Raw genomic sequence first — 24,849 nt, forward strand, 5'->3', positions numbered from 1 at the left:
TATCTAAGTGTTTCATTTTGATACCGTCGCCATGTTAAAAATTGGAATAAATGGCGGGTCCCGTAATTTCACCTATTCTACACTGTATGTAATATGTATACAGCTTATACTGTTTGCATGTATATACTATATGACACAAAATTCAGCACTAACAGCATGTCATATTCTTCAGTTCTTGTCATAATGCCATAATCTTTATCTGTGTGCAATATTCCAACGTATGACGTGCACGTGGCGTTTGTCGTGGTGCGGATAACTAACTCGTCAAAGTGACGAGTTTCATGTCTAGTTTATAGTAAAATTATTGACAACTGAGGGGTACAATTTATTTATAATATTAATAATTATTACAATAAACAGACATAAGGAAATTTTGTATTTGCTGCTTTTTCATGGTAGGCCTATATCTGAAAATGTTTTCAGGTTGTTGAATAATTATACTGTATAACGATGCAATGTTTTGTTCATATCATAGTGACAATTATTTAAATAGTTTCATTCATTACATTTCAGCTATTCATTTTCATTTTAGGTTTTTTGTTGGTATCAAGACTCGACGATTTTCTGTCTCGTTCTTCAATATGAGGTTGGACGGTGGAAGCTGTAATGGTTTTCTCGATTTCAATATCATTGCTGCAGCTGATAGTTTTTCATTTTATTCGCTAATAATAATATAACATATACATTCATACGCATTCAAGTTTTAGAAGCGTTTCAGATCAGTCAATGATAAGATATAAATTAAGTTGCAATTGATTGATTGATTTACTTTATTAACCAGAGTCACACAGATACATACAATATAAACATATAAATCAATCATAAAATCAGTACAACCGTAAGATGCACGTAAGTTAATATGATATAGGCCTAGCTAGTTTGTTATGTTTGATGAACAAGGTGCTATTTAAATAAAAGCAAGTTTTTATATACAGTAGTAGTATTTACTATTTATATCAGTATTGTTTGAAAGATATTTGTATTAAAAACTGCTTTTTCACATTCTGTATACGTAAAAAAAAAATTGGTTGCTTGTGTGAAATGCAAGTTGTATCTAATAAAGTAATATTTATATACAAGTGTGACATTTACTGCCAGATACTGAAATACTGAGTACCAACCAATCACTGTAACAATACTCAAGTAAACGATGGACTTATATTTTTATATCTTGGTTTCAGCTGGGCCCATAATTATCTTTTTTAAAAACATGACCATATAAAAATACACGTTTGAGTCTCTGAAACAAACATGCCCGATTTTATAAAACATTCCCCATATATAAATTGAAAATGGGTTATTTTTTGTTGTTTTTCCATTTATTGTTTTTTTAACAGTTTTTTATTTGTTCTGGGCCTAGTTTCTCCTTCAGGCTTCTTCTTGCTTGGTATATGAGCAGAGCTGTGATAGACCTACCACCAGCCTAGACTATAGAATACCCAGCTACTATTATTAACACTCACTAGGGGTAGGCCTACCTATCTAATATTAGTATTATATCAGAATTACTCAGCCTAGCTAGGCCTAGAAAATACTATTTATATTATTTATAAGTAATTATAGTAGGTAGCCTTTCCTAGCTCAGAAACCAAATAGAACAATAATCGGGGAGCAAATTGAAATCTTAGGCCTATGACGTAATACACCTGCATGAAAACCGTATTGAACACAGACACGATTCGGTCCGGGACGATTCGTACCAGCTTCGTAAAACGTAAACAAAGTTTCAAAATGGCGATTTTTCGATCGAAACAGAACAGAAATGTAGTAGGTTTGGTTTGATTAGTGGGAGTTGCATCCCAAGAAAGCTTAAAATTAGATTTTTATTTTAATAGATAGCTTAATAGTTTATCTTGAAAGGATTTTAAATTCGCTTTGAAACCTTATCTAGAAAATATGAAATTTAATGATTTTTTACCATCATTTAAAAAAAAATTAAAGTAAAAAAGTTTATACATAAAATAATGATATTTCTTGAAACAACAAATCTGTGGAATTTAGATCACAGTTTTTATCATTATTTACGCTTATAGTTCAACTATTGAAATACGTTTATTGATTGCATTTAATATCAAAATTATACCATTTTCTAAGTGTACTAAAATAGCAAAAATTCCAACATTTTCCACGAAGCGCGCCCTCACAATGAATGAAATCAGTGATGCGTTACCAACGCGGCTTTCCGACTGTATTGGAAGTGACAGGCTTCAATTCTGGTTTAAACGGTCCTATCTGTCCCAACCATCAATACGCGCACGCCGACGGTTATATTTGTGGTGAGTTGTTCTTTATCTTTTAGTTTACTTAAAGACCCGTTCTCTACAATTGTTGTAATGCATATATATTACTTTAAAAACATTCAACCAGGTAATTTCTTGTCTTAAATGTACGTTTTATGGTAAATTATGATAAAAAGAGAAACAATGCACGAATCGATTGTCCTCTCGTGGACAGTCTTAGTCCCTAGCCTAGCTAGGTTTAGTTTTGTAGGCATAGCTGGTAAACATCGGTAACATACGAACATCGTACGCTAGCTATACAAATTGGGGAAAACCCGGTATTTTCGCTGACAAGTTACTGTTCTTCATTGTTTTGGCCTTACCGATCGATCGAAAGTGGGTCGTCGGTCGGTCGAAAACTTAATATCAATGCATGTTGGGATTTATAGCGGACCGCTTAAATTATTAGAATCGACTAATATTTTTCACACTTTTAACCGTTTAAAAACAAAAGCAGTTATCGCAATAGTACCATAGTATTTATTTTTTTTAGTTTGTGACCTTAAATTAGATCTAAAAAATGGGACTTTAATGTTTCTGATCGCTTGCCTGTTTGCGTTCTGTACATATTATTCTGTATTTCTGATTTGATCTATATTTTGAAAGGGAAAAACACCAATGGCATTTCGTTTGTTTATTTTAGTGAACTGTCCACCCGGATCGTATCGTGGTAATAATAACTTGCCTGCCGTCTGTCAGCAATGTCCAGTAGGGTTTTACCAGCCCAAAGAAGGACAAACAGAATGTCTGAAATGTGATGGTTATATTATTAGTGACGTTGGATCAAGAAATTGCCGTAAGTTTGGCCTAAATCAATATACACTATGGCAGGATGTACCTCTGATTACTGTACTGTATCTATCTAAATTCCATTTCACGTAATTGTAAATATTACTGGTATCTTTAATATATGACAAATATTGTGCGTATAATTATATTCTTTAGTAAACTGTCCTCCTGGATCGTATCGTGGAAAGGATGCAGTGTGTGAGCAATGTGCACAAGGAGTTTACCAGCCTGAGAGAGGACAGACGGAATGTCTGAAGTGTGATGGCTATACCGAAGCTGATATTGGATCAAGGATTTGCAGTGACATTCCTCGTAAGTCCAAAAATAAGACTATTACAAACAAATTAATTCATTATAGGCTTGTTACAGAAGTATATTTGTTCTGATAGTAGTTTAGTAGTAGTAGTACACTCGTTTCAATCCTCCTATGTCGTTTGTCTATTAATCTCAATTTAGAAAATTTCATAGAAAACAAGATAGTTTGTGACATCGGTTGTGCTATTTAGAATGCAAAAATAACAATGAAATATTCACGTTTAAATAATAATTGTTTGTAGAACATGTCAACATGATTCTCAACTTTGTTATACCAAAGTGTATCCAAACAACTTTAAAATGCATATGTATATTAATTCTTATCTTGATTTATCTGAAGTTTCTTCTAGTACACCACAATCCAAAGAGGAGTTAAACATTATAGAATTCATAGTATGTACTTTAATAATTCCATTTTATCACATTTTGCTGTTTGTCAAACTTTTTGATCGCTAATCAATAGCACAGTTTCAACTGAGAAATTATAAATACGATACAAATTAAAAAACAGTTTTTTTAAGAATTAATGAAATAGTTTTACAGACTTATGTTAAACATTATACCCCAACGTTTACTATATTAGATAACTATTATTTTTGCTATAGGAATATATTAAAGAAAATAGTTTTTTATAGCGTGTTGGAATAAAAGTATTGCTTGTACCATGCATAACAATTACTTCATTATATTCTTCTTAATTTTTTTAAAGAAAAGTAAATTGGCTTATATCATCGGTGTTTGTGGAGGATGTGTTGTATTGGCATTCATAATATTAATCATACACAGAAAAATGAAGATATATAGAGGTAAGTAATTCCGCTTATCATACAACACACACACATATATCTATACAGTATCTATATCTATAAGGCAAATTACTGAAAATGACAATGCTGTGGGTATCAGTGGCTGGATCTCAATGGAGATACAAAATAAAATAAGCAAAAGGTAAATCAAAACGACTAAGTAAAACAGCCAGAAAAATATATATATTAAATAATAAAACAGAATATACTTCTGAAAACTAAAACCGGACAATATTGCTATTATTCTGCCATTTTGTTTCCATAGTAAACAATAAGAATGACCTAGATGAGACGATGATCCGGAAACGTGCGTGGTAGAAGAAGAAGAAGATACAGAAACCGTAGAATGCATTGACAATATCCAATCAAGTGAAAACTTCAGAAATTTAAATTATTATCTTGATAATATATTTCGTTCCTCTGCCTTAAACTAGTACTCCGCGTTCACATTTTCATAAACCAAAATATAATTACTGTTGTATGAACCTTTTAGATTTATACTATAGTTATGAGTGTACACTAATATTCATTCACATTACATATACGTATAATATTGGCATAATAGATAGTACCTTGCTGTCTATTTTTCTATTACTTAAGTAGAATATAATAATATTGTGTTTTTGATTTATTGTCCCCAAAAACATGAAAAAATAAAGATTAATAAAATCAGATTTTGTATAGGCAATTTCACAGTTTTAATCAAGTTATTCACTTCTGTAGAAAAAAAATCATCAAAAATAATTATTTCACTTATAAAAAGACAAAAGAAATGGTTAATTTCAACCAAAAACCATTGTCTTCCAGACAATTTAGGTATATTTTGCTTTAAATTACATTTTTTTGGTGGAAAATGGGTTTTTTTTGGATCAAGTTTTTGTCATAGTGAATAACTATTATGTGATATTAAAATGGCATATTCAACAACAAAAATTTAAAAAATTATTTTTTAGGGGGACAATATATCTTTAAGTAGAATATAATAATATTTGATTTTTTTTAAATTCCTGTAGTTACTCAGTTTACTAAATGTGGTTTTGAATGAGCGATATAGCTAAAATTAAAATATTCCACACAAACTAGAAGAAATAGAGCGTATAAAAGTAATATCAGCGCATGTTTAACGTTTACCAACCGGCTCGACAAATTACTGAATTTCGGAATTAGGCATTTAGTTTAGTACGGGAAATAATAGAAATCAAATATCTAAAAGAGTTTTTTTTTCTCATTTTAATGACTTTTAATATATAAATGTTTAAAATATAAGCAACATATATACTCATTCTTGTTTAAGATGTTTTTACTTAGATTTCTAAAGCTCTTGTCAACATTATGATGTGATGTGCCTAAATATGGTAGTGATATGCCCAAAATTTGGGCATATCACTACCATATTTAGGCACATCACATCTCATATATGGACACGATGATGTCACGTCAGTACCATATTTAATATGGTACTGACGTGACATCATCGTGTCCATATATGGGCACATAACATTGTTTTGTCACATAAAGTTTGATAGTGTAGACAGAGCTTATATACACAAATAAATGTATGTGCGCCGTAAGTAGTTTGACGATCTGGATCATGCGAACTGTCGATTGTGATTGGCCAACTCACGTACGTTGTTGCGAAAACCAATCTCCAACCCTGTTGCCTTTAACCTTTTATTAAAAACTTTTTGATTTGCACTGTCGACTGATAACCTATGAAGTCATTTTTATGATATGCGCATGCGCAAGTCGACTTCGATTTTGAAAACTTGTTGTGACTGTTGAGGGCGTCTGATTTTTTCCCAAAAAGTTTATTATTATGACGATTATGATTATCCGGTATGATATGATGATGTTATCAGTTGTTAACGTTATTATTTCTGACCCAAGACCAGGACGGTAAGTTAATTTTCAAATGTAAATTACTACCAAATAAAATATTGAATTGTGCAATTACCCCATAAAGGACCATCGGGGTAATCAACATTAATTTGTGCAAATACTCCAAAAATCATAAATGTTATATTTAATTCGTAATTTGTTCTATTCATATATTTTTTAATCAATTTCTATATAATGATACATTAATTGAAATGACCTGAGATAACCAATATTGAAAGGAAACTTTTACCTTCCTAGGCCTACTACTAATTTGAACTTTTGAAAAAACAGGAACAGGAAGAAACACCTTGTTATTAAAACTGAATTTTACTACAAATACAGAAATAACAACAGTATGTATTACCACTGCTTCTCAGTGAGGTTCGAATATTGGGAGGTCGTATCTGCATGAATACACGTTTCTAGATGACTTGTGATGTCAGTTAGACTCTATCTAGTGACAGCTGTAGAATCGGATAAACATAATTTCTTTTTACCTTGCAGAACGGATTCCTTTGAATTTTAATAAAAAATACACTAAAAAAAGAACAATTTCAAAAAAACAAGGTAATATGGTTGATTTGATCTGCATATGCAATGGTTACCCCAGCCCCTCTGTCACGTGGTACTGAAATGAACAATTGCTGTCAAATGAAACGAACAAATGGGTTAGTTTTCATAATATCCGAAAAAGTGATGAAGGAAGGTACCATTGTATGTAATATATGAAAACATCGCATCGGAGAAAACAACAATTGAAGTTAAGGATCATTCAGGTAACTATCATGAGACAGAAACAATAATATAAATGCCTTATTGTTGCCCTAACGTATAGCGCCTTTGTCTTCATTGCAATTATTACTTGGCAAAATACAATTTTTTTTATGAATTTTGTAATGTTTATGAGACAGTCAGATTGATCATAATTCACAGCACCGTGATTGGTCAAGTTATACGTTGCGCTGTTGCCGAACCATACTTAAAGATGTATTGTCCTCATAAAAAATGAAAAATGAAGATCATTAAAAAAAGACTATTTCACAGTTTTAATACAGTTAATCACTTCCGTAGAAAAAAAAGTATTGTTTCACTTATTGTTTTAAAATCAATATCTGTATAAATAATGTTTGAAATTAATAAAATAATAAATGTGACCGCTGGAATTGTGCTGGTTTTAAATTCGAATCTTTTGTGCCGATGATTATTACAAGGAAGAGTGAAATTATTCTACTCTGAAATTATTCTATACTCTTCCCTGATTATTCCGAGTTTGTTACTTTTTGGAGAAAGTTGGGCTTCCTCTGGCGGCTGTCCAATTGAGGATCGCAATCATGGCTGGGTATAATGTGGTGATTGCGGGATGTTTAAATGCACAGTCTCCGGAGTATACAAAACCTTCTCTCCAAATTCAATTCAACTTTATTTAACCACGGAGGCCCAGATCAACACATGGTTATTTTTTCCTGGGCTTTAGGACTAGGCTTTAAAATTATATTCTGAGAGCACCAAGGCCTACATAAAATGTATAATGTAGACCTATGTCTATGATATTGTGCAGTTACATTGTAAACAGGACTGCTACTGTAGCAAGCTTGCTTTATTGTTATTGTAGGTGTATAAATAATATGCTTATAGGACCTGTCATTATAACAGTTGGGGGCTGCCATGGCCGCACGAATCTCCTACAAATCATTCAATTCCAGTCTATTATCTAAACAACAACATTAATTGTAATAAAATGTTGAAATAGCCTGGCAACCAGCCAATCTGGATTATTGACAGAAGCTTCATAAAATAGGAACAAAAAGTGTCAGTTGGGGATTTCAACAAGGTACGTTTTAACATTCCGTTCCCAAACAAAAACCACGGGACGTGTAAAGTCATGTTTACGACTATACAAATTTGAAATAATCTGTCCAGTGTTTTGAAAAGAATAAACAATAATTTGAACGAGAAAACTAGATGGGGAAATTACCTAAATTATTTGCACTTAGCACCTCTACAACATTTTCATCATCAATTAAAAATATATATATTGTGGGAAAACAAGTACAAGTAAATGATCAGAACAAGTTTTTCAACTTAATGGAATTTTACCTTTTTTTACATTTGAATGAGCAACTCGTAAAATGTTACAATAGGCCTATCTGTGGGGGAAAAATAACATTGATTAGTGCAAGTTTCCGACTAATAAATATTAGGATAAACATTGGTTTCTGCAAGTACCCTATAAATGACTATCGGGGTAATAAACATTGAATAGGCCTATTCAATTTCAGGTAGATTAATTCCATGAGCTGGACTGAGTTAACTGAAGACAAACTCCATCAAGTTCACATATTTTTATCATACGAAAGAACACAGAAGTCATGCTTTTTCAATGATTTCGTAGTTTTGATAGTCTGAGACAGAAATCATGAATAATGCATGAGATTGATTATTTATAAGATGGCCAACATGATTTCTATATAACTGAACTATATCGAATATATTGAAGATATTGATGGAATTCAAACACAAGACTGGCTGACACAAGCTATTGATCCATTCTGGCAAATTCCCTTCACGTTTTGTAGTGGTGTGGGAAGGTAATTTACGATTTAAACCGTCGTAAAATAGAACAGAAAAAGTTTTGAAAACTTTATCTTCCTAACGACAGGAAGAAAAACATTGTTTTTTTAAATCGAATTTTAGTGCAAATACAGAAGTAAATTGCCGCTGGCGAGAGTCAATTATTGGGAAGTTCATACCCAAACAATTATTATTGACGCTTGCATGCAATACCATCTAGATTCAGGTGTTTACACTTCATTACATTTAATAAAAAGAGATTACATTTAGTCTAAAAATAGGTTTATTGTATATATGAATCAAATATAGGCCTATAACCAAGCGTAACAGGAAATAGTGTTAAAATAAAATATTGAAAACATCAGGTGATCTGATTGTATTTTTTTGTTTTATGTTTGTATATAAGCTGAGAACAACATATTATAAACGTCACATATTTTATATTTTTTAAAGGCAGTTACACCAGAAAATTAAATGTATTGATTGCATACACGATGTAATGATGTTTTCGTTGTTGGTATTTCTTTCATTAGTTAACATTATCATTTCTGTACCAAGCCCAGGACGGTAAGTTAACTTTTAAGTTTGTCTTACATTACATATATTTGTACTTGTTATTTGTATTTGTCCCCATATTTGAGTGGGGAAAACTGTCAATTAGTTTGAGTTTTAAAGAGATGTGCGAAAATCAAGTGAGAAAGCATGTTTTTGTATACACAGAGATACGCGCTCATTATTGGAATGTCATACACTTCTCCTAAGCTAAGAGCCAACAATTTACCTCAGTCTTGATAACTCTCCTATCGAATCTGTTACCTCTCATAAGCACCTTGGCATTATATCATTGATATACTCTTACATGGAAATCCCATATATCGTCGCTCTGCAAAAACCTAAACTCAACTAGAATTTAATTCTTATTTGACGAATTATAGGTGATCATTTTTATAATTTTAATGAAATTAAATTTGTTAAACATGCATGTATGTTAACATACGACCGTAAAAAGTTGATGTACGCCATCCTATGACATGATGCATATACGCTTATAGTGCTGAGTTGTACCTATTATGTGTCATATTAAAATGTACATTATACTGTATTTCCATCCATATACAGTGTAGCATAGGTGAAATTACGGGACCCACATCATGTTCTAATTTGTTGGTATGATGACGTTATCAAAATAAACTTGAAGATGACAATTTCGAAAGATAATGAATTGAGCCAAAAAATATAAGGTTTGGAAGAAAATTTGGCATGTAGATGCGCAAAGCGCGCTCTTTAAAATTGTTATAAATGTGACGAAAGAGATGACAAAATAACTTTTTAAATTCAACTGGCCATATCATAACGTCACAACAACAACAACTTAATTTTTATGTGAATTCATATCTAAATTTCATCAGCTGTCACAATGAATTAAAATCATCAAGGTCACCTTTAATTCTGAAGAGCTGTGAGATATTCAAATATACTCTGAAGGTGAAATTACTCGACCCACGTTATTCAAGTTTTTACGCGTGATGACGTCATCATAATGAAAAGGTGGCAACTTAGAATAAAGATAATTAATTTAGCAAGCACATACTGAAATTTTGTGGCCATTTGATGACGTCACAACATTTAAATGTGTATATGAATTCATATCTACACCTCAATGGCTTCCCGAATAAATTAAAAAAAATTGGGGTCATCTTGCATTTTTAAAAAGACCTATTTTTCACCATTTTCAGAACTTTTGTGAAATTAATGTGCGCATTTTGTCATTTTAACGTGCTCGTATAGCGTTATTTTAAGTCGGAATGGACTCAAAAGCAGTGAATCTACTAAGGATTGTGAGTAGAATGTGATTTATACATCAAATTTTATTTTTTACGCTTTCTACGAATCGCGTGCGCAAAAACGTGTTTTTGCGCAGTAATTTTTTGAAACACGCAAATGGCCTAATTCATGCTCTAAATTGATCAAAACTTAATTTTTAGCTTTTTAAATTAGATTTCACGCGCATGACCATACGTGCGCGTGTGTTTTTATTTGATAATATTTTTACCCTTGACCTGAAATTTACGTGTAGTGAATTTCATTAATATGTGATAATGAATTATGGAGATATGATTGATAATGTGATTTCACAAAATGGCGTATAAATGACGTCACGGATGAGTGATCACGCTGAAAAGCTTATTAGGACTAAGTTAAAGTATTTGAAAGACATTGTGAAATATTTGTAATCATTGCCATTCAACTTTTTAAGATAATTGTTACACAAAAAGTGTACAGAAAAAGATTTCATACAATAACAATAGGTGATTTTTATTTTATTTTTATTCTAATGATGGCCTAGTACTTGCACGTACCTTAAAATTTACTAATAGTTTCTCTCTTCACCTCTTGTATAATTCTTTATTATTATTTCCAGATTTGACCATTGTTGCTCTGTCTGGGGCTCCTGTAAAGCATTAAAACAATCCAAAAAAAAGCCATTCATATCCTTCTCAATCTTCCTTCTACTACTCATTTAACTTCTTTTTACTTCACCATTGCTAATACCCTTCTACCTCTTTATAATAAATATCGATATCAACTTGGCTGTCTTATTTTTAAAGCTCTCCATAATCTTGCTCCTCTGTCAATTATTTTCTTAGGCCAAACGGCAGATCATTACTTGGAACTTTTCAAAACAGTCTTTCAGCTTCAATGCTCCAACTTTCTTTAAATCTGTTTCTTTAGACATCCGACTTGCTTCATCTTACTCTTCCTTCAAAATGTTTGCTCAAGAACTCATCTTCTCTCCTTGTTTAATAAACTTTCTATCTTCTTCTGTCTTTTCTCTCTCAGATGGCCAATTTAATTTATTGTTTTCTAATTATTTTGTGCATTATTTTATTTGGTAATTCTTATAAATTCTATTTATTGTAATTGTTAATTGTTGCATGTTGATTTCTTGACATATTGTATTTTTGTGAGGGTGATGAGCTTCAGCTTGATGTACCACCCTCGTAAAATATTGTTGAAATAAAAAAAAAATGTACAAGTAAGATGTTTTGTGCAATCGATACACAATGTATTTAAAATGCTTTTTGTACACAAATAGGTTTGTGTATACATTAAGTTTAGTTTAATTGGTAAACGTTTTGTTTGTAATAAAAGTTTTTTAAATTCCGTAAATAAAAACGTCACTTGAAAAATATTACCTTTTTAGTGCAAATGTTTGCAGTGAGCCAACAACTGTTGTACAATCACGTTTAGAGACCTACGCAGTCTCTCATCAAACTACAGGTTCCACGAGTTGTGGCTGGCTGGGCTGGGAACGCTGCAGAACGTACGGGTAAATAATAAAATTATATGGGGCATGAGTAACATCTTATGGATGATAGGCCTACTTACCTGTTCTCGACGTAGGCTTACTAAAGCCATTCTAAAGAAATACGATCCAATTATGTTTCCCCCAACCTCAAGTGTGTTTGGCCCGTTAGCACAATTTAAATTACAGTATATTAGGCCTATTCTAGAACTGTTAATTTGTATCAATTCATTACATCATTTTTTGTTTTAACTTTTGTTTGTTATCTTTTAAAAATACGATTTTATTTAAGTCGGAGGTATACTTCAGCACACAGAATCGTGCATGACGATGTGCACTCAATAAACTACTTTTGCTGTAGCGGTTGGGCTGAAGATGGATTAGGAGGCTGTACGATTCGTAAGTTCATATATTCACTTGATGTAATTTTCAAGTAAATTTAATTTGGCTGAAAAATATATAAATTGGCTGAAAAATGAACACAACATTTAAAAGGTTGAATAATTTTAAGAGCGAACTGGATTTCATTTTGCTCTGTGTAAGCATGGAAATTTCACCATGATGTAATGATATTACGAAATGAAATAAAAATGTAATGATATTAGGAAAATAAACAAATGTACCAAAATCATAATACTTTTGTTTGAACATTAAGTGGTAGCCTCCAAAAAAGGGACTTTAACAGTTAATAATTAATACCATAGAAACTAACAAAACATTTGGTAATATGTAATAAAACATTCTACTACTGTTGTTCTACTCCAACACGTGTAAAATATGTATAAGTAACTTTTCTTATAGCTATTTTGGTTTATTTTATCAAAATATTTATTATAGCAATATGCCCACCCCATGACTGTGGTGTTGGTGGAACATGCGTGTATCCTGACACTTGTGATTGCAGCAGTGGATTTCAAGGAACACAATGTCTTGGTAAGTTACATTTATACAAATAAAGAGTGTACCAGTGTCGTTATTACGGTGGTTAGAGTAAGTCAGATTCATTAATTGTCTATGTAGATTATTGAATATTACCACTTAGTAATAGCGAAACAATATATAGTTATAATGACCAAGAACATTTAACTTGAAAAGATAAGTATTAGGCATAAGAATACTACCGTACACTATTATAACACGGCACACACAATAAATCATAACAAAATTGTCGTTCATTAAACGTAACAAATCAATAGTATGAGTTTAAAACAATAATGAACATTCAAAACAAACCATGTAAAATAAACATTAGAAGGATACTGTGACACATATCACACCAGAAACCGTTCAGTTATTCAGAAATTGAGTTTTCTAATGTACTTGTGCTTTACTTCCAAGTGCTGGTTAATAATAATCTACCAATTTATAGGATGCATGGTTTGTAACTAGTATTATTAGTGCTTACATTGATAACATAAAAACTATTTAATTTGTTAAGATATCAATGAATGTGCGGGAAACAACGGTGGATGTGAACACCATTGTAGGAACACAGCTGGAAGTTACTATTGTGAATGTAACACGGGATATGTGTTGGAATCAAATGGGCGTGACTGTGAAGGTACGTAGTAAACTATCATTATATCATGAGTGAATGGAAATTTGAATAATGTTTCATTTTCAATCTAAGCTACAAATTACAACTTTAAAATAGGCCCTGTCAACAACATGTTTTCCCGTGAATTAAAACTGGCAAACTTTTGTTTCCAATCTCGAAGTTTTACCAAGTTTGCAGTGGAAACAAATAAAATATTTGGATATTATTATATTGTTCATAAATCGATTTTCGACATTCACAATGTAATTCATAATTCTAGTTACTTGTACTCCACCATGTGCTAATGGAGAGTGCACGGCTCCAGATTATTGTGAGTGCGAAGACTTCTACGTCGGAGATGCTTGTGACGATCGTAAGTATTGACGAAATGGCATTTGGGTATAGTGTCTCTTTTTGGTGTTAAAGCTGTGTTTCCACTAGAGACGCAACGCAATTAAGTTGACCAATCACACGCGATTGTTCGAATAATCTATCGCTTGTGGTCAAATTACTTACGATGCGTTACGTACGAAATCTTACGTTTAAACAAACGGTCCAATTTGGTCGATCTTATTATTGATGACTAATTAAAGGAAAAAATGAGTTATGATGCCATAATTTTGCATTATAGGTGATGAATGTTGGGAGAACACTGATGGATGTGCTCATATATGTACTAACAACTACGGTGGATTTGAATGCAGTTGCCTCCCTGGATATGAACTCTCAATGCTTACTGAATGCCTGCGTAAGATACATCACACTTTTTTGTAAAACTAGTTTGATAGTGACATAGCTTTATATCCGAAATTGTTAAGTCCGAATTTTACCGTTATCGTTACGATTGGTCTCATCAGCATCAGCACTGGTGTTTTCCTGGTATAGTCACGTGGAGCGTTAATTTTAATCGCACTTACTCTAACAATCACGTTGTCTGGATTTTCTCTCTTTTTTTACGGTTCCGGTAAACTACATAAAACTATTTTTTACAGCCGTTTGTCAGCCTCAGTGCCAGAACAACGGCCAGTGTACAGGACCTAACAACTGCGTCTGCCCAGAAGGATATGACGGAAGTAGATGTCAAAATGGTAAATAGAGCTAAAAAACTATTCATTTTGATTTAGTTTACGTAAAACATAGTTTGTTTGTTCGTGTATTGTGAATGGAATACGGTAACATGTTCATAAATGTTGTCTTGCAATCAAAAACAGTGACATTTACAGATGTTTGATGAAAGTTTCATTCAATAGGAAATTATATGATTACTTTAAATATACTCTTTTTAAAAAACAGATGTTAATGAATGCGAACTCTACAATGCCGGGTGCGAACATTACTGTGAAAACCTTCCTGGAACTTTTAGATGTTATTGTTCAGAAGGATATTCTGGTACAACTAACTGCACAGGTATACAAACACATGAATTCAAACATTAGAACGAAAATATTAAAATTAAAAGCGTCTATAACAAGTGAACATATCGTAGGAAGAAAGCAATGAGAAAAGGAAAAAAAAAGAAAACACACTGAAAATTGAAGAACGTGGTTCAACAACACACAAAATTATGTTCTAATAATTGTTTTTTTCTTCAGATATCAATGAATGCTCCTTCGCAAGCTGTCACTTTTGTACAAATTCACAAGGTAGTTTTGAGTGCCTTTGCCACACAGGATATGAAGCCTACGATTCATACAACTGTGAAGGTAAGAAGAACTCAAATCACAGACAATTTCACAGATACTATTAATTGTTGCTGGTTCTCTTGCTACAAGCAATAACATTTTTCGCATCAGTAACACAAAATTTCTGCTTTCAAATTAAATAATATCTCCATTTGCTTTCAAAATAGTCTAATAACAATAATTTTATTTTCTCTTTATGTTTATTAGATGTTAATGAATGTAGCGTTGGTATAGACGGATGTGGGCAAATCTGTTCCAACTCAATCGGTAGCTTCAGCTGCGATTGCAAAGATGGATGGACACTTGATCCTGATAAGAAAAACTGCACGGGTAACTACTGCATTTTTTGCTTAAACTTATCCTTTTCACTTTTTATTTTAACCATAAATAAATAAATAATTGTAAGATGTATCAAAAGCTCTTTATTAATTTGATATGCAAGCATCTCACTATCATAACTATTGTGGCTTTTGCTTACTTTACGGAAAAGGCATAACAAATTTAGAAATATTACTACGTACACCTTATACCAAAAATGATCAATTTTCATTCAATTCCAATCATCATGTTTTTCAACAGCTAACCCTTGCGTTGAAATCGGTGTACCTTTTTACGGAAGTCGAACATGTAGCGGATTTACAACAGGAGAAACTTGCACCTTTGAGTGTGAATGGAACTATCGTTTATTAGGATCCGACATGCGAGAATGTTTACCAAACGGTGTGTGGAGTGGTAGTACAACACGCTGTGAAGGTTTGTCCTATATTGTGTTATTCCTGCTTAAATTCTTTAAAAAAAACGAGGATCTTCTTAGTATATGTATGGACAAGATATCCTGAATATCTCAAATTTCAGTGGCTTTGGCTTTAAATAAAACAGTCACTATAGATAGTATTTTTCCACAAATTACCACACCACAATGGGCGATAAACAGCTTTTATACTTTTCTTTATAATCTTACAGAGATTCTCTGCCCTGAAATTCCATCGCCCCTCAACGGATACATTCTTTCTCCATGCGAGAATCAAATTGGAAGTGAATGTAGTTTTGGTTGTGATTCCGGATATTTCCTTGAAGAAAACATTTTTACAAAATGTCTGCTGTCTGGCATTTGGAATAGCACTTTTCCAAAATGTATTGGTAAGATACATCAAGTGTTCTTTTTGGTTTGTACATGCACACATTCTAATTCACTAAAAGTAAGCAACATGGTTTCAAAACGCTGTGTTTAAAGTAAATAATGTACTTGTTTTATTTTAGAAATTCAGGTATGCACGCCAACTCCATGTGTAAATGGCGATTGTCGAGCATCGCAAAATGAGGTAGGTGGATTTCAATGTGACTGCTCTGGGACTGGTTATACAGGAAAGACATGCGCAGACGGATTCGTAACAACACCTGATTGGCCAGACGTTTGGGTAGGAGAAGTTTATAATTTGGAATTCATTGCCAAACCAAAGGAAGTACTTGATATAACTATTGTAACAGATTCTGATAAAGTGGATATTGTACCAAATGAGTTATCGTTTTCTTCAAAAATAACTAAGCGTACATGCTCTATTCGCGGGGATAGTCAGGGGTTTGTCAAGATATCATATGTCTTGAGAGGAAAAGAAGCAGCCGATTTCATTACACCGGGCGACGACGAAATATTCGTGTTACAGAACAACACGCAGGGAAGTGTTGCACGATTTACACCTGGCTTTCGTCTGCCATCGGGATGTTTTGTACTATCGGATCATTCTACATGTAGGCCTACAGGACTAGACTATGCCTCTACCAAGGAATGGACAAAGAGCAATAGCCCTTTTTTGGAAACTACTAATGGAGTTGTATCACTGACAACACGCACATTCGAACTGCCGCTTAGTCTTGACGGACAGACGATTCGAAGCAGTTTAACAACGTCATCACCACGTGACAATTGTCAAAGTAAAGATATAACATTGGCTAATATTCAAAGCTTTGTTCAGTTTAACTCTTTGTATCGCAATTATACCCGCCAACTTGAAAATATTTTGCCAGACTGGATGACGTTTATATCTGCTGATATAGATCCGTTGAATGCTAAAACGTCTTTGTCAACACTGAGTCTTAGTGGTACTGAGGTAAAATCAATCGAATGGTGTTCATCTGCACCCGTTACCAGTGACAGCCAGTATTCTGTCTTCTTACTCTCCAAGGCAGAGTTGACCATTGGTGGCAGACTTGTATCTTTGCCAGTACCGCCGTTCAAAGGAAAATATTGTTTTGTCGTGGGTGTTTGTGAAATGACATCTGGGTCTGTGATGATGGTGTTTCCAGAAGGTTCACGAGATATTCTACGTTACGTCATGGATATTAATCCTGATGATTCTCTTGAAGTATCTGTGAATTTTCTTGCGTTTTCAAAATCTGATATACTCAATCCAGGGAAAATTGATAATTCACAATTTCAGTCTTCTCTCTTCGATCCAAGTGATAAAAACAATGAGGATGACGTCAACATTTTGGCCAATCTACAATACTCTTACTACATCAACAACACGGTGTCTGCAAAAGTCGAAGGTAGTGGGGATATCCACGTTTCCCTCGATAATGTTACACAGGTATTTTGTATTTTTTAAATTTCTTTCATGGGTTGAGTGAACATAAGCAATTTGTAATTTAAATATGCAATATCGTATATAAGTAGGCCTAAAGTACACACACATACCCTATAGGCCTATTTCTTTTTTATCAATTTGGAAGATGTATAACATTTTCTGTGAGTAAAAAGGGCGATGTTTATCTCATCAGCTGTTTAGTCATCTATTTGTACAACGTTGGACGTTGCAGCAATTTGGAAATTCAGAAATTAGCCTATTCTGGAAAATGCTTGGTGAAGACGTAGAATTGAATTTCATTTCAAATCAAGCGAATCTTCCGATATTGAGCTCCAGCATTGGTGGTGAGTTTTACTGCATCATAAGATCCAACAACTTACAACCAACAGAAATCTATGAGATTTTATAACCTAATAATATTAATAATTCTAATCTTATAAAAGTTAATTGTTATCTATTTAGATTTTTTGGTAGATGGGTCATTTTCATCTGATCGAGGAATAAGGATGGAATCATCGACGTCATTTGGTGTTTTTGACAACACACCTTTCTCCTGGTTGCTTAAGACAGACCAGTCTAGTGTAGAGGTGTTTGTGGACTATGACTTGTCACCGAAGCTTGAACTTCCGACTGATCTTAACAACATGACAGACATTATATATGACCTACAAAACCTACCACCCCAACTAAATGCAATGGCTGAGCAGTTGATGGTTGATGGCTATGCTAATTTGTATTATGATCTTAAATCTGTAGTCGCTGATTTGAGTGCCAGTATTAAAAATTATTTCCCATCGTTATCTCAGCAAGATTTGAAACTGATTTCCAACTCTTTGGCTGAAATACGCATGCAGTGTAAACTAACTTTAACAACTCTCTGGAATGTCAATGATGTACTGCATAGCAATTCCCATCCAAGCAATGTTCTAAATATGATCAGACGATTAGAGAATCTCAGCAATCAAGTTCTTATTGAAGTACAACATGTTTTCGCTTATGAAAGCACTTCTGGGTCAGGTTTTCGCGTGTTCTCCGAAGTTTGTCTGTCATCATTTCTTTGCTTTCCATCGTTAGAGGTAGAAGTCTTGCATTCTATGAAGAAAGAGTTTCAACACACACAGACCGTCTGGATATCAGGAGAGTACTTTAGCACTGAGATTCTCAACAAGTTCATCCGTATCAAGACTGGATCGCAATTGAGTTTAACATTTGAATCCAGCAGCAACTACTGGCAAGGAAGTATTCCAGTGTATGTCGAACTCCTTGGAATCGAACAAGAGACAACTATGTTACTGAAAATGATGGAGACCTATTTTAGTTTTTCTGGTAAACTTTGGGGCTTATTTGATATGGTTGGAAATGCTACTTCAGAATTGAGCTCATTCGAGTCAATGATTCTTTCTGTAAATGGTGATATTGCTGCTGAAGGACCATTATCATTGGGAAGAATCCTCAAAAATAAAATTATCTCGATTTCTCAGAAATCAGTTGACGATAGTGAACAAAGGCTGAGCCTAGCTTCCAAGTCTGTTGAAACAGCAACAACAAGATTAGATGATACTTTGGAAGACGAAGCTGTACAAAATGCTAATGTTGTTAAAGCAAGACAAAAACATGATTCTGCAGTTGAAGACGTTGTGGCAGCAAACATCGCAGTTGAAAGTGCACGACAGTCATTGAAAAATGCACGCAACGATACAAAGGAGTTAGAAAAAATCTTGAAAAACGTATGTGAAATTGATGAATGCAGTGGGGTATGTGTACCAGGAAGTAAAATTGTTACTGATACAGAAGATGTTTATGCGTCTGTACCATACAAATGTTGTAGTGAAAGAGACGAATCAACCGTTGTTAATGAGAGAACAAGTTGTTGCTGGATTTGTTGGATCCCAACGGCAGTTAAGAAAATCGGTTTTAATTTAGTCAAAATTGTTACAGCGGCTTTCAACTTTTATACTGGTAACTATCTTGGTGGGGCAATAAATTTAGTAACTTCAGTAAAGAGGAGCAGTCGAGTTTCGTATACAAAAGGTGAATGTTGTGAAGAGTGTCTAAAACCGGTTGAGATAACAGTTATGTTTCAGTCTTGTAGCACTTGTATCAGGGATGAGGTCGTGGGTCAGATAACAACATTTGAAACAGAAGAAGTTCCTTGTAGTGTACAAATTTCGGATGCAAATTGTGTTAACAGAAACGAACAATGCCGAAAACATCGAAGTGAATTATTTGGTATAATACAAGATGGAACACCTGACCTCGCTGTACCAATTGAAGAGTTCGATAATGCTGTTTTACTTGCATCAGTTGCAGAAGCAGCATTAAATGAAGCTGCAATCGAACTTGATGATGCATTGAACACACATAAGGTAGTATCAGACAAAGTGTTGGCACTACAGAAAAATCTCAACAATACTCAAGATGCATTGATCAAAATTCGTAACGATGTTGAAGCAGGGCTGATCATAAAGCAACACCAAATCAACGGATCGCTCGAAGAAAGTTTAAAGTTAGAAGAATTACAATTTAACATTGATCTAGTTGAAGAAGATACTACTACCATTCCAATAGTCTGTTCCTTAACGCTGTCATCCACTCCAGTACAGATTCAAGTATTCATTGACGTCAACAATTTGAATTACACTATTGAAAATGCTGCACTCTTCATTACAGAAGAACTGTTTGGTGATATATCAAGATCAATTAGAAGACGAAGAGACACGAGACATATTGGACTTCGAAAGAAACGCGATACTACTACCATCATTGAACAACCACCTATGCAAACATTATCTTATACTCCAACCAACGACTCACTAGATCTCAACATTACCAGCAGTCTTCAGAGAGATCAAAGAGTCGTTCAAAATGAAGAGAGGTGCGCAGACTATAGCAACATACTGGGTTTTATTGAACGTTCATTCCAAACGCTGCTAGAGATTGTCAATATCAGCAAAGCTGCTAATACTGATGCATTAGAAAATGAAGAGAAGTTTCAAAATGACTACTTGTACAATCTATCATCAACGTCACCACGTGTTGTAAATAGCAGTGCATTACTGTATTTCAATTTGACTATGGATGATTTAGAAGACGCCGGTCAAGATGACGGAGTTGAACAAAATGCTTTAACAAAAGTTATTGGTTCTGCGAAGATGAAAGCAAACAACACAAAATCATTACTTGATGGCGATGTTCTAACTAAATGGGAAATTGTAATGGACACGTATACTTATAACTCCAGTGGCCTGACAGACTGCCAAGGGTTCTACGACTGTTTAACGACTGAATTGATTGCTTTAAGGTATTTGTCAGAAGGTAGAGAAAGTTATGAAGATGTTGTTGAACTCGATGAATTTGTATCAACCTTTATTAACAGCAATTCGTCAAGTGCTGATGAGGCAGAAATGAGCGCGACAACTGTACTAGATCAGGTTGCTTTTCTCAAAGATTCTAACGATGTATGCTTAGAAGCGCCTATAATCACTCAGCATCCAGAACCAAAAATAATAGCAGTCGAAGGAGAGGTTTTCTCTCTGGCATGTCAAGCAACTGGAAATCCTTTGCCAACATTTGCTTGGGTGTTCAATGGTCAAATACTGAAGGGAATAAATTCAAACACACTAACTATAAAACAGGCAAATGCATCTCATACTGGCACTTACACTTGCCAGGCTTCCAATGAAGTGACGTCGGTGTCGTCGTTACAATGTGACGTCACAGTTGAGTTCGCTCCTTTTATCAGCGAACATCCTCAAGATACTGAAATTGAACATGGCAACATCGAAGGCGCATACTTCACTTGTGAAGCCTCAGCTCAGCCACTAGCAGACTATCAATGGTATTTTCAGAAGTCGCTGTCATCAGATATGGAATCCATCCAAGGGCAGAATAGTTCAAGTATTGAGATATTAAGCCCAGACTTTTCCCAAGATGGATGGTATACGTGCGAAGCATGGAACGAACACGGACGAGTGCTTTCAAATGCTGCTAGACTTCACATTCTTGACATATCGATGCCGGAATACTCAAACAATATAACCATAGACCTTTATCGAGAAGACTCTTCTAAGTCATCAAACGCATCTTTGGAAGATACTATTACAAATGTCATTAGTAATAATGATCCTGAAGTAAAACGTCTCAACTATCAGGAGTCCAATCCACAGGGGAAAACATTTCTTACACAGATAACATTTGAAATAAAAAGTACCGCTGCATCATCTATTGATATCGTAACTGCAAGTCGTCAGGATTCAGCGCAACGGGTAAAAGATAAGATTGACGATATCCTTGACAAAGTTGTGCAACTTCAGAACTTGCTGAGTCCAGGTGAACTATTTGAACATCAAAATGAAGTATTGGAAGTGACAGGCTTCAATTCTGGTTTAAACGGTCCTATCTGTCCCAACCATCAATACGCGCACGCCGACGGTTATATTTGTGGTGAGTTGTTCTTTATCTTTTAGTTTACAAAATGTTTCTGATCGCTCCTCTGTTTTGTGTTCTGTACATATAACGCTCTGTCTACACTGTCAAACTGTGTGATGTGATATGGTAGTGATATGCCCAAATATGGTAGTGATATGTGATATGATCTGATATGATCATCATGTCCATATAGGGGCACATCACATTGTTTTTGTCACATAAAATTTGATAGTGTATTCCTGATTTTGATATTGAAATAATATTGAAAAGGGGAAAACACCATTTCCTTTGTTGTTTATTTTAGTGAACTGTCCTCCTGGATCGTATCGTGGAAATAATAACTTGCCTGCCGTCTGTCAGCAATGTCCAGTAGGTTTTTACCAGCCCAAAGAAGGACAGACGGAATGTCTGAAATGTGATGGTTACATTAATACTGACGCTGGATCAAGAACTTGCCGTAAGTTTCGCCTAAATCAATATACACTATGGCGTATTGTACTGTATTATCTCTAAGTCTGTTTGATCAATCACATTTCACTGTTATTATCTTTAGTTGACACGTATTGTGCGTATATTTTCTTTAGTAAACTGTCCTCCTGGATCGTATCGCGGAAAGGATGCAGTATGTGAGCAATGTCCACAAGGATTTTACCAGCCTGAGAGAGGACAGACAGAATGTCTGAAGTGTGATGGCTATACCGAAGCTGGTATTGGATCAAGGATTTGCAGTGACATTCCTCGTAAGTCCAAAAAGTAACAAAATTAATTCATGATAGGCTTGTAACAGAAGTATATTTGTTCTTATAGCAGGTATATACTCGTTTCAATCTATATATAAAAAAAATGTCATATGTACGTACTCTATAATCTCAATTTAGAAAATTTCATAGAAAACAAGATGGTTTGTGACATCGGTTGTACTATTCAGAATGCAAAAATAACAATGAAATGTTAACGTTAAAACGATAATTATTTGTAGAACATGCCATGATTCTCAACTTTGTTATACCAAAGTGTATCCAATAAAACTTTAAAATGCATGTGTATATTAATTATTGTCTTTCTATCTGAAGTTTCTTCTAGTACACCACAATCGAAAGAGAACCCAGAAGAGGTAAACATTATAGAATTTATTTAGTATATACTGTACCGTAACAATTGTATTAACGTTATCCCATTTTGTTGTTTAGCAAATTTTTTGATCGCTAATCAACAGCACAAATAAAAATGTCAACTGAGAATTACAGATTTATAAATACGATGCAAATTAAAATACAGTTTTTCCAAAAATTAATAGTTTTACAGACTTATGTTAACAAATAAGTAGGACACACACATATAGGCCTATATTAAACAAATAATTTTTAACGTGTTGGCATCAAAGTATTACTTGTACCATGCATAAAAATTCAAGTATTCATTTAAACATTTTTTAAAGGACGAAAGTAAATTGGCTTACATCATCGGAGGTGTTTGTGGAGGATGTGTTGTATTGATCTTGGTATTCGTAATATTTATCATACAAAGAAAAGTGAAGATGTATAGAGGTAAGTAATTCTACTAAATAACTAAAAAAGAAAATTCTCTAAACATGTATTTAACTAGAATAAAAAACGTTGCTTGTGGGCAGACCCATTCAGACAACAAATATACATTTTTTTAAATAATAAAACAGAATTTACTTCTGAAAACTAAAATCGGACAATGTTATTATGCTGCCATTTTGTTTCCATAGTTAACAAGAAGAGAGACGATAAGAATGACTTCGATGAGACGATGGATCGTTTGGAAACAAAGTGCGTGGAAGAAGAAGAAGCTACAGAAACTCTAGAAGGCATTGACAATATCCAATCACCATATGAAAATGTGTACACAACTTCAGAAATTTAAATAATTATATTGATAATATCTTTCGTTTCTCTGCATAATAACATAACATAAACCAAAATATAATTATGAACTTTTAGATTTATACTATAGTTATGAGTGTACACTAATATTCATTCACATTACATATACGTATAATATTGGCATAATAGATAGTACCTTGCTGTCTATTTTTCTAGAATATAATAATATTGTGTTTTTGATAAAAAAAAAAATTCCTGTAGTTACTCAGTCTACTAAATGTGGTTTTGAATGAACGATATAGCTAAAATTAAAATATTCCACACAAACTAGAAGAAATAGAGCGTAAACAATAATATCAGCGCATGCTTAATGTTTACCAATCGGCTCGGAAAATTCCCGAATTTCGGAATTAGGCATGATCTCTGTTGAAAACGTTGTGTATTTAGTACGGGAAATAATAGAAATAAAATATCTAAAAGATAATAATATAATATATAATATTTTAACGATTTTTAATATATAAATGTTTGAAATAAAAACAAAATATATACTCACTCTTGTTTAAGATGTTTTTTTACTTAGATTTGTCAACACTATGATGTGCTTAAATATGGTAGTATGTCCAAATATGGTACTGACTTGATCGTGTCCATATATGGGCACATAACATTGTTTTGTCACATAAAGTTTGATAGTGTAGACAGAGCTTATATGATTGTTTTGCTTACTTCACACAAATAAATAATATATGTGCGCCGTAAGTAATTTGACCAATCAGGACGCGATCTGTATCATCCGCACGTGTCGTTGCGTAAACCAAG

At 33.6% G+C, this 24,849-nt stretch overlaps 2 protein-coding genes across 5 annotated transcripts; both read left to right on the plus strand.

Moving 5' to 3' along the window:
• The first annotated feature begins 2,146 nt into the window (after positions 1–2,146).
• On the plus strand, positions 2,147–5,505 carry LOC144852476 (uncharacterized). Its single transcript, XM_078710294.1, has 6 exons — positions 2,147–2,276; positions 2,923–3,075; positions 3,225–3,380; positions 3,724–3,776; positions 4,093–4,189; positions 4,455–5,505. Exons 1-6 carry the CDS (start codon positions 2,150–2,152, stop codon positions 4,505–4,507), a joined length of 639 nt encoding a protein of 212 aa, XP_078566420.1. The 5' UTR covers positions 2,147–2,149; the 3' UTR covers positions 4,508–5,505.
• A 3,565-nt stretch (positions 5,506–9,070) lies between these two features.
• On the plus strand, positions 9,071–24,592 carry LOC144852475 (uncharacterized). 4 transcript variants are annotated; one of them, XM_078710290.1, is made up of 21 exons: positions 9,071–9,205; positions 11,844–11,969; positions 12,238–12,344; positions 12,783–12,878; positions 13,384–13,506; positions 13,763–13,855; positions 14,114–14,230; positions 14,475–14,570; positions 14,776–14,889; positions 15,075–15,185; positions 15,372–15,494; positions 15,744–15,917; positions 16,128–16,304; positions 16,425–17,752; positions 17,943–18,093; positions 18,212–22,192; positions 22,482–22,634; positions 22,762–22,917; positions 23,251–23,291; positions 23,616–23,724; positions 23,913–24,592. In XM_078710290.1, the coding sequence occupies exons 1-21, from the start codon at positions 9,138–9,140 to the stop codon at positions 24,065–24,067; spliced, it is 7,599 nt and encodes a 2,532-aa protein (XP_078566416.1). In that variant the 5' UTR covers positions 9,071–9,137; the 3' UTR covers positions 24,068–24,592. The 4 variants fall into 4 exon arrangements, with proteins under 4 accessions (XP_078566416.1, XP_078566417.1, XP_078566418.1 ...); XM_078710291.1 differs by lacking the exons at positions 14,776–14,889; positions 15,075–15,185; XM_078710292.1 differs by lacking the exons at positions 13,384–13,506; positions 13,763–13,855; positions 14,114–14,230.
• Positions 24,593–24,849: the final 257 nt, after the last annotated feature.

Source organism: Antedon bifida, chromosome 9 (assembly GCF_963402885.1).
Source record: "Antedon bifida chromosome 9, ecAntBifi1.1, whole genome shotgun sequence".
NCBI lineage: Eukaryota > Metazoa > Echinodermata > Crinoidea > Comatulida > Antedonidae > Antedon > Antedon bifida.

Excerpts from the sequence above, each read along its gene's own strand:
- LOC144852476 (XM_078710294.1), top strand. The coding sequence starts at position 2,150 with ATGAAATCAGTGATGCGTTACCAACGCGGCTTTCCGACTGTATTGGAA. Across the intron at positions 2,277-2,922 it reads CGCCGACGGTTATATTTGTG|TGAACTGTCCACCCGGATCG; the intron begins GTGAGTTGTTCT and ends TGTTTATTTTAG. Across the intron at positions 4,190-4,454 it reads AAAAATGAAGATATATAGAG|TAAACAATAAGAATGACCTA; the intron begins GTAAGTAATTCC and ends TTGTTTCCATAG.
- LOC144852475 (XM_078710290.1), top strand. The coding sequence starts at position 9,138 with ATGATGTTTTCGTTGTTGGTATTTCTTTCATTAGTTAACATTATCATT. Across the intron at positions 11,970-12,237 it reads GAACGCTGCAGAACGTACGG|TCGGAGGTATACTTCAGCAC; the intron begins GTAAATAATAAA and ends ATTTTATTTAAG. Across the intron at positions 16,305-16,424 it reads CACTTTTCCAAAATGTATTG|AAATTCAGGTATGCACGCCA; the intron begins GTAAGATACATC and ends GTTTTATTTTAG.